General features: G+C 33.7%; 1 protein-coding gene across 3 annotated transcripts in view; it reads right to left on the bottom strand.

Moving 5' to 3' along the window:
• The window catches only part of Aadac (arylacetamide deacetylase), a 34854-nt gene that overhangs the window by 3829 nt on the left and 18131 nt on the right, over window positions 1-12894 (bottom strand). Inside the window, exon 5 of one of the 3 annotated variants that reach the window (XM_021197018.2) lies at window positions 9733-11749. The exons of 1 other annotated variant lie outside the window; for it this stretch is intronic. In XM_021197018.2, the coding sequence (XP_021052677.1) occupies window positions 11153-11749 (597 nt within the window). In that variant the 3' untranslated portion in view covers window positions 9733-11152. Of the gene's footprint in view, window positions 1-9732; window positions 11750-12894 lie in introns of those variants that run through there. One more of the 3 variants, XM_021197017.2, reaches the window with a different exon arrangement.

Raw genomic sequence — 12894 nt, 5'->3', positions numbered from 1 at the left:
CAGAGTTCCTCCAGAACTGTCTCCTGACACAGCAATTCGGGTAGGATCAACTCCATACTTTGTTAGAATTTTGTCCTGAAGAAAATACTTGACTGCTGTGATACCATCTTCAAATTGTGCTGGGAAGTGATGTTGAGGAGCTAGCCTGTAGCTTTAACACAGACCAAGAAAGCACATAAAGCATAAGTGTACAACCAACAACGTCTCAGACATCTAACACTTGCACCATGACAACGGGTCCTACTGTTCAGATTTTTAAAACTTGATCTAGGGTTTTCTTCTATGGATTAATTAGAATAAAAGCTAATATAAAATTATTTAAAACATGTAATTAAGATAGTGGACAGTTTATGCCTGAAGATAATGGATTACTATAAACCCCTTACTTTTGAAAGGAAAATTTTTATTTCAAGTGCATTTTATACTAGAGATATTCTGTATCGTTCTTTATGTTATTAACATGACTGGCTATACAAACGTCATGTTCTCTTTTATTTCTTCAGAATGTCAAAATTTACAAATATCTATATTTAGTGTTGAAAGTTCATGATAGGAATCCTACAAAATATTGTGAACTGCCCTAAAAATATCCTAAAGAATATTTTAGATATTGTTATGCACAAAAATGATGCTTATATCTATTATGTTAAAAATAGTAAATTTTGAAAAATGCAAATCATAATGATTAAACTAAATATGTGGCAGGCTCTGTATCCTTGTATTAAAAATATGATTAAAATTTCCCCAAATAATAGACTCTTCCAGTACCAAAATCTAGTCATTAATATATAAAGTTTTTTCTGGGTATGATAAGCATAATATACATTTTAGCAACTACTTTCTTTAGATGGTTATTCAGTTTTACCCAAATTCACATAGTTTAAAAAGGTCATCATTGAAGACTAAAAATATTGGATTAGAAGTTTTGAGTTATGATTTTGTAACTATGAACTAAGGAGTAGGTGAACAGATAAAAAATGTCCTCTTAAGAATAATAAATTTTGGAATCAAAGTCAGATTCAGAAATCTAGAGTGCACTAATATGAACAAGAAAATAATGGGCTATCCTAAGATACTCCAGTACACATGCTGCAAATGCCTTAAGAGTGTACTCAGTTTTTGGGAGTATGTGTTCAACATTTCAACTGGCCCCAAACTTTACTACCTTCAACACTCTAAACTACTGATTTTAAACCTATGAGTCACTCCCCCAAAGATATTCAGAAAATACATTGTATTTTCTGAAAATACATGAATAACATTGTTATTCATAATAGAATCAAAATTACAGTTATGAAGTAGCTTTAAAAATACTTTTATGGCTGGGGTTCACCACATGAGGAACTGTATTAAAGGGTCACAACATTTGGAAGTTAAGAATATTTTAAATAATAATTATTTTGAACATAAACATTTTGCCACAAGCATAAATATGAACAAATATTTCAATTTTCTCCTTTCTGTCTGATTATGTAATGAGGAACACAACTGGACCATATAAGACCTAAATGATAAGGTTTCACAAAGTGTCAACTTAGGGTCTAATTCATAAGGTTTTTTGGTCTTGCTTTGTTTTTTAAGGGAAAATATTTAGGATATTGGACTCCTTTGAAAGGTAGTAAAATGTAACAATTGTGACAAATAATGTATAGTAAATTTTAAAATTCAAATTTTGGGTATAGATGTATTCCTTGGAAATTGAATCTATAGACAGTTAAGGAAAATCATACTAGTCAAAGAAAAATTTCTCTTACTCTATTCCTACAACAACAGCGTCAAGTTTGTTTACAGTCCATCTATTGAGGAAATAAAAAGCCCTCTGCTCTAAAATGAAAAGAGAAAGGTCAAAGTGCTCGTAGTAATTAAAAAAGTATCATAAATAATGACAGATAATTATATGATAAATAAGATTTCAGATTATCAGACAGGAATCTTTATTTCCTACCCTTGTTTTCATGCAAGGGGCACTGAACAAATGCAACATTCTTGAATCTCTCTCTAGAGATGAAGAGATAAATTTACATATTGGTATTTTGAAGATGAAAATTAGAGTTGGCATATTTTAATTTTAACTTGTCATCTACTATTCACCACAAATGACCCTTCTTATATCCCTTTGTAAACTGGTGCACTATACTATCCTCACCTTCAATCTGGAAGTTTTAGACAGTAGAGGAAGTTAATTAGTCTTCGTACAGTCACTACAGCCAGGTCTATAATCTAAGAGTCTACCTTCAACTGAAAAACAATAAAAATCAATGGCTTCATTAGAAATAACCATTTTGTCATTCAACTACATCATCAGTTCTCAACCTGTGGATCACAATTAGTTTTTGCAAACATCTATCTTCAAAAATATTTACATTAGGTTTTATAACAGTAACAAAATTATAGTTATGAAATAGCAACAAAAATAGTTTTATGGCTGTGGGTCAGCACAACACAAGGAAATATAGTAAAGAGTAAATTAGAAAGATTGATAGCTATTGCTCTCTCTCTCTCTCTCTCTCTCTCTCTCTCTCTCTCTCTCTCTTTCTAAATATATATATTCTTTCAGTTGGGTCATGAATTCGGGAAGAAGGAATGCAGTAGTCTCTCTATTTACATACATACATACATACATACATACATACATACATACATACAGGTGTGTGTACATACATACATATGTGTGTGTTATAGATATGTAAGTAGAGGATATGTAGATAGATATACAGATAGATACTGTTTATTTAAGATAAAAACTTAATTGCTCAAAAGCTCTGCTGTTACAAGTATGTCAATTATATGATGCTGCAATGATTAGGACATTAACCCAAATTCTAAGGAATAGCAAATGCATTTTTAAAGATCCTTTAGTAAATTAATGTAAGACTTTGATGTACATCTGGCACACAAGCCATTGACTATCTCCAACACACATAGATGCCCATTTGTCACTACATACAGGTGACAACTTTCTCAAGTATCCACCTGTGCTGGTTACTCATTTTTTTATCAACTTAAAACGACCTAGGCACATCTGCAATGAGAGAATTTCCCTTGAGAACATAGCTCATAAGATAGCTCACACTCTAAGGATCGACAAATGACACCTCAAAAAATCGCAAAGTTTCTGTAAGGCAAAGGACACTGTCAATAGGACAAAGTAGCCACCTACAGATTAGGAAAAGATCTTTAGCAACCCTACATCCAATAGAGGGCTAATATACAATATATATGAAGAACTCAAGAAATTAAACTCCAGAGAACCAAATAACTCTATTAAAAATGGGCTACATGGCTAAACAAAGAATTCTCAACTGAGGAAACTCAAATGGTCTAGAAGCACCTAAAGAAATGTTCAATATCCTTATTCATCAGGGAAATGCAAATCAAAATAATCCTGAGATTCTACCTCACATCAGTTAGAATAGCTAAAATCAAAAACTCAGGTGATAGCAGATGCTGGCAAGAATGTGGAGAAAGAGGAACACTCCTCCATTGTTGGTGGGATTACAAGCTGGTACAACCAATCTGGAAATCAGTCTGGTGGTTCCTCAGAAAATGGAATATAGCACTACCTGAAAACACAGCTATACTTCTCCTGGGCATATACCCAGAAGATGTTCCAACATGTAACATAGACACATGCTCCACTATGTTCACAGCAGACTTATTTATAATAGCCAGAAGCTAGAAAGGACCCGGATGTCATTCAATAGAAGAATGGATACAGAAAATGTGGTGCATTTACACAATGAAGTACTACACAGCTATTAAAAACAATGCCTTTATGAAATTCTTAGGCAAATGTGTGAAACTAGAAAATATCATCCTGAGTGAGGTCACCCAATCCCAAAACAACACACATGGTATGCACTCACTGATAAGTGAATATTAGCCCCAAAGCTTGGAATAACCAAGATACAATTCATAGACCACATGAAGCTCAAGAAGAAGGAAGACCATTTGGTCCTTCTTAGAAGAGTTAACAAAATACTCACAGGAGCAAATAAGGAGATAAAGTGTGGAACAGAGACTGAAGGAAAGGCCACCCAGAGGCTGCCCCATCTGGGGATCCATCCCATACACAGTCACCAAATGCAAACACTATTGTGGATGCCAAGAAGTTCATCCTGACAGGAGTCTGATATAGCTGTCTCCTGAGAGGCTTTGCCAGAGTCCAATGCATACACAGGTGGATGCTCACAGACAACCATTGAACTGATGATCACAGGGTTCCCAACTGAGGAGTTAGAGAAAGGACTGAAAGAGCTAAAAGGGTTTGCAACTCCATAGGAAGAACAATAATAACCAACCAGAATCCCCCAGAGTCTAAACTACCAGCCAAGTAGTACACATGGAGGTTCCCATGGCTCCAGCTGCGTGTGTAGCAGAGGCTAGCCTTGTAGTGCATTAATGGGAGAAGAGGCCCTTGTTCCCATGAAGTCCTAATGCCCCAGTGTAGGGGAATGTGGGGGGCGGGGAGGGGAATGGATGGGTTGGTGATTGAGGGTGGGGTGGGTAGGGGCACACCCTCATAGAAGCAGAGGGGTAGGGGATTTCTAGGGGGAAAATCGGGAATGAGTATAACATTTGAAATGTAAATAAATAAAATATCAAATAAAAATGACTAGGCATAAAAATTTAAAACAAAACAAAACAAAAGATAAGTTGCTTCTGATTAATAATTGGTGTAGAGGGGACNAGTCTACTGTGAATGATGCCATCCCTGGGAAGATGATTCTTGGTTGCATAAGAAAGGCTGAGAAAGNTATGCAGAACAAACCAGTAGAGCAGCACCCCTCCATAGTCCCTGCTTCCATATCTGCCACCATGGCTCCTGCCCTGACCTCTCTTTATGATAGACTGTAGGATATAACATGAAGCAGACCTTTCTGCCTCAGGTTTGTTTTTGTTATGGTGTTTATCACAGCCATAAGAGGCAAAGTAACAATCCAATTCCATTTTCCTCCTCCCTAGATGCAATGTCTTTATAAATTCTGTGATGTCTATTAACAATGTAGTCACTACAAAATCTTGGCAAGTTGCCAAATTTTAAAATTATGATCAAAATCAAGACTTTTAAAAGGTATCTATCTTTTATACATTAATAAAAATTTAAATCTTGGACAGTTGCCAATTTTAAAATTATGATCAAGATCTAGACTTTTAGAAAAGTATCTATTTTACACATTAATAGAAATTTAAACTGAAAGGCATTTAGTTACTGGGTATATAACAGTTTGGAAAACAAAGAAGTTAAGTCATTTAGTCTTTTAGGTAGAATGATAACATTTATGATTTAGTTATTCAGTTTTAAGAAAAGGAAAGACCTTGCCGAAGACAAGATATACAAGATATTAAGCCTACATTTTTCACATTTCACATTTCATATTCCTTTGCTATTACATTTTAGACTTGGATGTGTATTTACCACCCAATCAATTTCAATTTCAACTGTCTTATAGTCAACGTCAAAAATAAAGGGTTTTTCTCATTCTTAGAAATTGTTCCAAGTACAAAATATCCATTGATCATGATTCTCAGTGGTCAGTGCCCAGTAACAGAATGTATAGCACTTATAGGAGTTAAGCCTAAACAGGAAGACATGCAGGTACTGATGGGAAAACAAGAACAACAAATGTTTATAAAGTATCTACTGGAAAACAAAGTGGGGATGGTTTTACTTTTCTCCAAATTAACACTTACTTTTTAAATTTAAAACATTTCTTCAGTATTCCTTTTTCTTCCCCAACACTGCCAGATCCTCCATACCTCACTACTGACCCAACTTAATTTCTCTCTCTCTCTCTCTTTTTAAAATAAAAGCAGAAATGAACACAAAAACGAACAAGCAAAACAACAACAAAAGCAAAAACAAAATTCTTGTTTATCAAAGCAACCTTGGCATGTTCCAGGAAAGAATTAATCTGAGAATAAGAAATAAAATCAATTGAAGTTTGCAAACACAGGTTACACATAGCCAAGAAGACAATATATGCTCAAGTGAGAGTGTGCACATCACCCCACCCTCAATATACACCAAACAAGCATAAACAAACAAAGTTGTTACTTTATCTCAATGTGAAAGTATAGGTACCATCTGGGAGCACAGTATAATATGAGAAAAAAAAAAAACATTTTCGGAAACAGAACTGAGATCATATGAAGTCTATAGAAAAAAAAAAGGCAAGCTCACTGTGCAGCTGAAACAAATCGTGGAAGGGAGCATTGACTGAAGTTAAGAACATTCAATGTAAGGCCAGGCAATAGACTGCTAAGGAATTTCAGTGTGGTTTATGTAGTGATGGTAGTGCATAATTGAGAACAAAGAAATCATGTGCATAAAAAGAGACTTTAAGATAAGATATATCGATAAAATCAAATATAGGTCAAGAGCCATGTAATACCTATCAAAGAAACCCATGTCAAGAGGGAACATATTTCCTCAACTGGGAGTACTGAAAAGATGGGAGCACTCCTATGTTGGAACTAAAACTGATATAAAGAGATTCAGGTAAGAATGGAATATCCCGAATGTTAGAACATACAATTCACCATTCCCTCCATTTTCTCTGAAATAGAATAAAGTCTGATCTCTAGAAGACTAGGAGAGTTCCAATGGCCTTGGTGGCAAAGAGAGCTACACACTGCCAGGGTCTCCTGGCCCACAGTTGGGTATTAAGCAGCAGTAGGAAAAGAGCTCTGAGAAGCCAGCCAGTCAGCATCAGCATCAACCAGAGACTAATCTGAAGTGCTTCCTACTGAGTTAAAACTGAAAGCAGGAGCCCATAATCTGTTTAGCCTAAACTCTAAGCCACTAGATTTTTGAGAATCACTGTCCTCAATAAAAGGGAAATCACTCTTCTTAGTCACACTGTGTGCTCTGGAATTAATCTTTAAAGGATCTTTTAAAGTCTTCTGAAGAGAAAACAAAGTTTGTGAGGCTTTCTTACATCTAGCAGACATACTGGCTTCCTGAGGTACTGTACAACTCACTGAGCCACTTTCTACAACACAGTCTTAGGTCTTGTTCCTTGATTTCCTATTCCTGAGGGTCTTGTCATACCATCACTGTACACAGATGAGGATGATCATTAGCATCAATAGCATACTGTGGCTGTGGCGTTGACTTTTAAGACATTGGCTGTGGCCATAAAACAGTATATTTTTTTCAAAGAACGTGGACCTGGATTTCTCTCATCATTGGGAGAAACTATGTAGCTTTGTATTTTGCTTTTTACTTTAGATTTTGCAAAGAATAAAGAAAACATGATAGAGGGTCCTTCTTCCCCGTAGCCATTGTATTGGTCTTACAGTTTACCTTGAGTCACTGCCTACCTTCTACAAACACTCTATGAACTCTGAATAACTGAAAAAAAAAAAAAACAGAATTCAAAAGTATTTCTGTTTTTTAAGATTTATGCCAGGCATGGGGCAGGGACTGAGCCAAGTCTTCATTTTCAATATACTGAATTCTATTGTCATTCTTGAACTGCAAGGGAGCATACTCAATTTTCTCTACCATATTAAAAATCTCATAATCTTTTTTTAAATTGAGACATCAACTGACTATTCAGATATTACCTGAGTTTGATAAATATTCATATATTTAAAATTTTTACAATTTCATTAACTTGCTTATTTTTATAGTTTACTTACAATGGCTTTCCGTACATTGTTAACAGTCTATTATAGAATTTTCCAAAGTTTTTTCAAAGGATTATTTTTTATTTTTTATATTTATCAGCTTTATATATGTCCCTTATAAATATTACAGGAGATAATCATGGAATCTCAACTTCATGACTGGGGCTAGTTTATAAAAAGTTTTATTTTGTGTTTTGCCCTTAGACTAATGTTGAACAACTTCCTTATATGCTTTACCATTTTAGTAATAAATTAGAAACTCCCTCTTGAGTCAAGAGCATGTACTTCTTATAGGCATCCTTTCAACATTACAGCTGCTGAAAAAATCCTGAAGTCAAGGAGAAAATGTAGTAGCAATTGACTTATCCATTTCATTTTTTTTTGCTTTATTGCATATGAAATATAAATAAAAGGTCACCTGAGAAAAGGAGCTTTCACTGGGATTCACTTGCTAGAACATTATCCCACGCTGGAGGAAGCCCTGAGTTTGAACCCTAATACTACATAGACCAGGTTTGAGACAAATGCATTTCATCATAGTACTCAAGAGGTAGAAGATCATAAGTAAAATGTTATTACCAACTAAGTANTACTTTNCAGGGAAGACTAANATAGATGAGTTCCTACCTTAAAAACAAAAGTAAACAAATGTNGATCAGTGTAAAGCAAACTCTACAGTTGAAACCTCTATCAGAGAATTCCTCAGACGTATCTGTATCTATGCTTGCATTGGATATAGAGCTTGTATATCTCTATTATGTACATATATATTATTATATGTGCATAATATATATATATATATATATATATATATATATATATATATATATATTCCAATACTTGTGCAACTAGTCTTTCTATTTCCTTGTATGATAAACTTACTAAAGCTCCCAAAACAAAAACCTCCTCCATGAAAATAGATAACAGCACGTCTTGGGGCTTCTGACTTTCTCTTGGGTAAGTACAAACGNACAGGAATGTCAACAAAGGCAGTATCAGTTACTGTGATGTGTTCATCAGAAAGCGGTTGTGTGTAATCCAGGTTGATTATCATGGAGATAAATTCTTCATATCTCATAACACCTAAGTTTTCAAGACACAAAGCCTATTATAAAACCAAATAAAAAATAATTAAACATTAGATCTGTAATATCAAATAAATGTGAAGATAAAGTTTAGAAGAAGAAAACAAGAAAAAAAAAACCAGCAAAGAGAAGCCAAAGAAAATAAAGAATTTGTAAAATTAAATCCAAATAATATTATGACCATTTTTTTCAATGAACCTTCTGCCTGTGAAAATCTCAGGTGTTTTAGATTAAATGTTATTTAGAAAAGCATTTTTACTTACATTTTTAAAGACTTTTTGTATTTATTGCTTAATTATAAATCTTTCAAAAATTCAATGTCTTATAATCCCTCTATGTATGTTGTCATATGTTCCTTCTAAAATTACATTATTTATCTCAATTTTAAATATTATGATATAACCACATTATATGTAATGTGAACTTGTTTTTGTTTGTTTTTTATTTTACCCATTTCTCTAAAATCCTTCTTTGATTTTACTGCAGAAATCTGACCAGCCTATCTAGAAAGTGAGCAATTTATTCAAGGAATATTTCTTTAAACTTCTGGAGCCAACAGTACTTGAATAGCTTTTATAACTGCATATATTACAAGGTAAGGCACATATAGCTATTCTCTATATTTTGATGAAAGAAATACACTGAGAAAATTGCAGCCATACCTGTCAGATTTATTCACACACATAAGCACTGTCCACAGAGTCTGAAGAAGCATGCTTGTATCATATCCTCTGAGCTTATATAAGAGCTTGTAGTTTAGTTTTAATTTATGGGTTTCAAGACTGTGCAACTGAGCAGATCTCTGACTCTTGCTCTTTGTCTTTGGCTCCTTTTTTCCTCTTTTGATTTGTCTTATCCAACTTTGATGTTATGGGTTTTTTTTTTTGTCTTATAATATTTATTTTGTTATATATATTTTTAAATGAATGAATGAATTAAAGACTACCAACTATGGTAAAGGTTAGTGACTGAAATACCACTTAAGCCTACAGGCCTAAAGAATAAGTTTAATTCCATATATCAACTACCTCAGCACAAAGCTCAATTTGAGGAGTAGTGGACCAGCACATAATGTCCTCTATCCATTTAGTGTGCTTTTATATGGTTACACTTTAGTGGGGCTTTTGTTCTGTTTCAGTTTTACTTTTTGGTTGTTATTAATCAAACCTTATTCTTTAGGAAGTATGAAAGTAGAACAGCCTAAATTCATTTGCTATGAGCATATGGATTTTACACAAATAAGATGACAATCTCTTCGGTGTTAGAGAATTTTTTAAAAATGTTATCTAAATTAAAATAACTTAAAATAAGCTATGGGTAGTATGATACTCCCCAAAACTATGTAAATTATGCTATACTTGTGTTTTCTTTCTAAATAGAGCTTAAAGTATATATCAACAACAAAGGGATAATAGGACCAAATTTAATTTTAACAATGAAGTATAAAATGGAACTTAGTTTTTCAAATGTAAAGCCATCGATGTTGACATACCATGTACCTCAGTATCATTCTTACAGTTGTTATTTTGTTGAGGTTTGGTGTGCTGATACATATTGTAATACTAACTTCTGTATCCCAAAGTATTCTTGCCACAGACTAGTGAATTCTCACAGCTTTTATTGTGCAAATCTTGCTTTTTAATTTAAAACTATTTGCTGAAGAAACATGCCTACATCTTTTTGCTGGGCAGAAGAGAGGTAGGCAGAGCTTGATTTCCCCAGCTTTTGGTCTGAGGCAGAGACCACAGGGAGGAGAGAAGAAGAAGGAAGAAGATTCCATGTGGTAGGTGGATTAGGTGAGCATGGCCAATGAGGGATGGCCAGTTAGAGTAGGAGCGGCCCAGGTGGAACATGGCACGATATAGCTCACGGTTATTGACAGGGAAGATGACAAAATAGTATATAGGGTTGATACCTGCCCAGCTCTAATGATTTAAAGCTTGATATTAATATAAAGGTTTTGTGCTTCTTATTTGAAAACTAAAAGATTTAAGTTTGGTAGAAACCCTCAATGAATGCTTATTCAAATAGTATCTAGATTTACAACCTGTCTTATTACTTCATTCCTTTAAGCTCAGATTTTCTTACGTGTAAAATAATAATGAGTAGTAAAAGTACACTATTGAATTATTATGGAATTTGTGCCTGTTGACAGTTGGTAAATTTCCAGTTGCATAAGTGTGTGAAAATTAATTTGGATTGTCAGTACCCACATAAATCTCTAATTTGGAGGCATGTGTCTGTAAGTAAATACAGGATAAGGAATGAAAAAAAAATATTGTCTAATAATAAAAATAACAAAACATGGAAGCTATCAGCTTGTTTGAAACAACAAAGATTTTAAACAGTACATGAAACCTCAAAACCATGTTTACTAGTTTATTTCTTATTTTGTTGTTTATATATATTCAATATATATTTTGTAGGTTTTGCTATAGATTTTTGATAAGCCAACTCAAGTACTGATTTTGCATCCTCTCTGAAAGTCTTAAACCAGGAAAGGCAAATGCTCCATGGAATCCATCTTCAATATGGTGATGAGTCACATGAACTCCAACATTCTGAAGCCGCTTGACATACATGAGTCCATCATCTCTTAGGACATCATACTGACAAGTGATGATATAGGTCAGAGGTAATTGACGTAATATATTGTCGTTGGCCAACAGAGGACATGCCTTCACATCTATGAACCCTGGATATTTTTGAGCCAGCTCAGAACTACCAGGAGTAGGATTTTTATAAATGTGACTTTTCTTGTATCTCTCAGGGAGTAAGGAACTCCAATTCACAAACTGTAACAAATGGCTAGATTCCATGGGTACATGTTCGTTGAGAAGCATGGCTTTCTCCAGGCCTTGGTCTGTAGTAAAGTATTCGCTCCAGAACCTGACCATTAACGACCTGGTTAACATTGGAAAATGGGAACCTTCTTGATATGATGGTACATTCGTATCAAGAGCCTGAAGGGCTGGATATATTAAGGCTTGGACCTTGAGTTTGATCTTGACATCTGGATCCTGTATAAGCTGAAAAGGATTTAAAATTGCATTTGAATGACTATTTTAATAGTAGGTATACTTTCATCTAAAAAAGTAATATGAAGAAATAAGCTAAATTCAGATAATCAGATTCAACAGAAATATCTCATAATTTTTCCCAGTTATTTATATTGTCTATATGTACTAATAAGCGTTAATTTCAGTCAAATACCATGAAAGATTAGAAGCAGAGCTTTAATTGTTAATGAGTGTTTTTTTTTTAATCCCTGAGAGTTTATCTTTTCAACATATAAAGTGTAGAGTGGTTTATGCATGTCCTATTCAGGAGAATGAATAAGGGGAGGTTCTTCACTTTAACCTCATAGCTGTAACCCTGAGAAGGTTCCAATATTTACATCAGACAAAAGTGTTTTAGTAGTACATGTGTTATGGAAGACAAGACACTGAATTCTAGAGTTAACTTCTTTGTCTTGAAAATGTTTTAGATCTTGAAATTTTCTCCATCTATGTAGTTCATGATGGTCTACAGCATATTGTGTGATACTTTATACAGATATTCAATAATTGTGAATCAGAATTATTTAAAACTTACAGAAGTGTGAATATATAAGAGAATAACTAACTGATAGTGAAACAGGAAAAATAAATGTGTGTTTACAGATGTGAAAAAAAAGGAGTAAGTTCACAATTGGATACTGTTTTAGTTTTAAAAATTNTTGCCTCTTCATGTATACCTCATGTTGTACTAGGTTGCCTTTCAGAGCAATGAGGCATAAGGGGTATACAGTCAAACTCTAAAATATTTTGGATATTTTTAAAGGATATTAGAGCATGNCACAGAATTTGTAGCATCTATTCTCTGAAAATAAAAATGTTACCTTAAATCNAGCAGTATGTGGGAAATGAAATTTAAACATAGTAGCTAAATATCCTGAAATGTTATGAACANTTCAGATCTTAAAATTATCAATCCTTGTCAAGCACATGATAGTTATAAACGTACTAATTACTTTCATAGTTCTGAGCTAACATTTTTTCCTTTGGACAATTTTATCATTCTGATACCCAATGATATATTATTAGTTTGAGCATCTTCCAATTATCAATACTACAGTTATAGTAGTTGGTGTCATTGATCAACTTAACTAGTAAAATCTGTCATAGTGTATATA

This window comes from Mus pahari, chromosome 4 (genome assembly GCF_900095145.1).
Source record: "Mus pahari chromosome 4, PAHARI_EIJ_v1.1, whole genome shotgun sequence".
Taxonomy (NCBI): Eukaryota; Metazoa; Chordata; class Mammalia; order Rodentia; family Muridae; genus Mus; species Mus pahari.
Note: the sequence above shows the minus strand (reverse complement) of the source record. Positions and strands in the feature narration are given on the sequence as shown.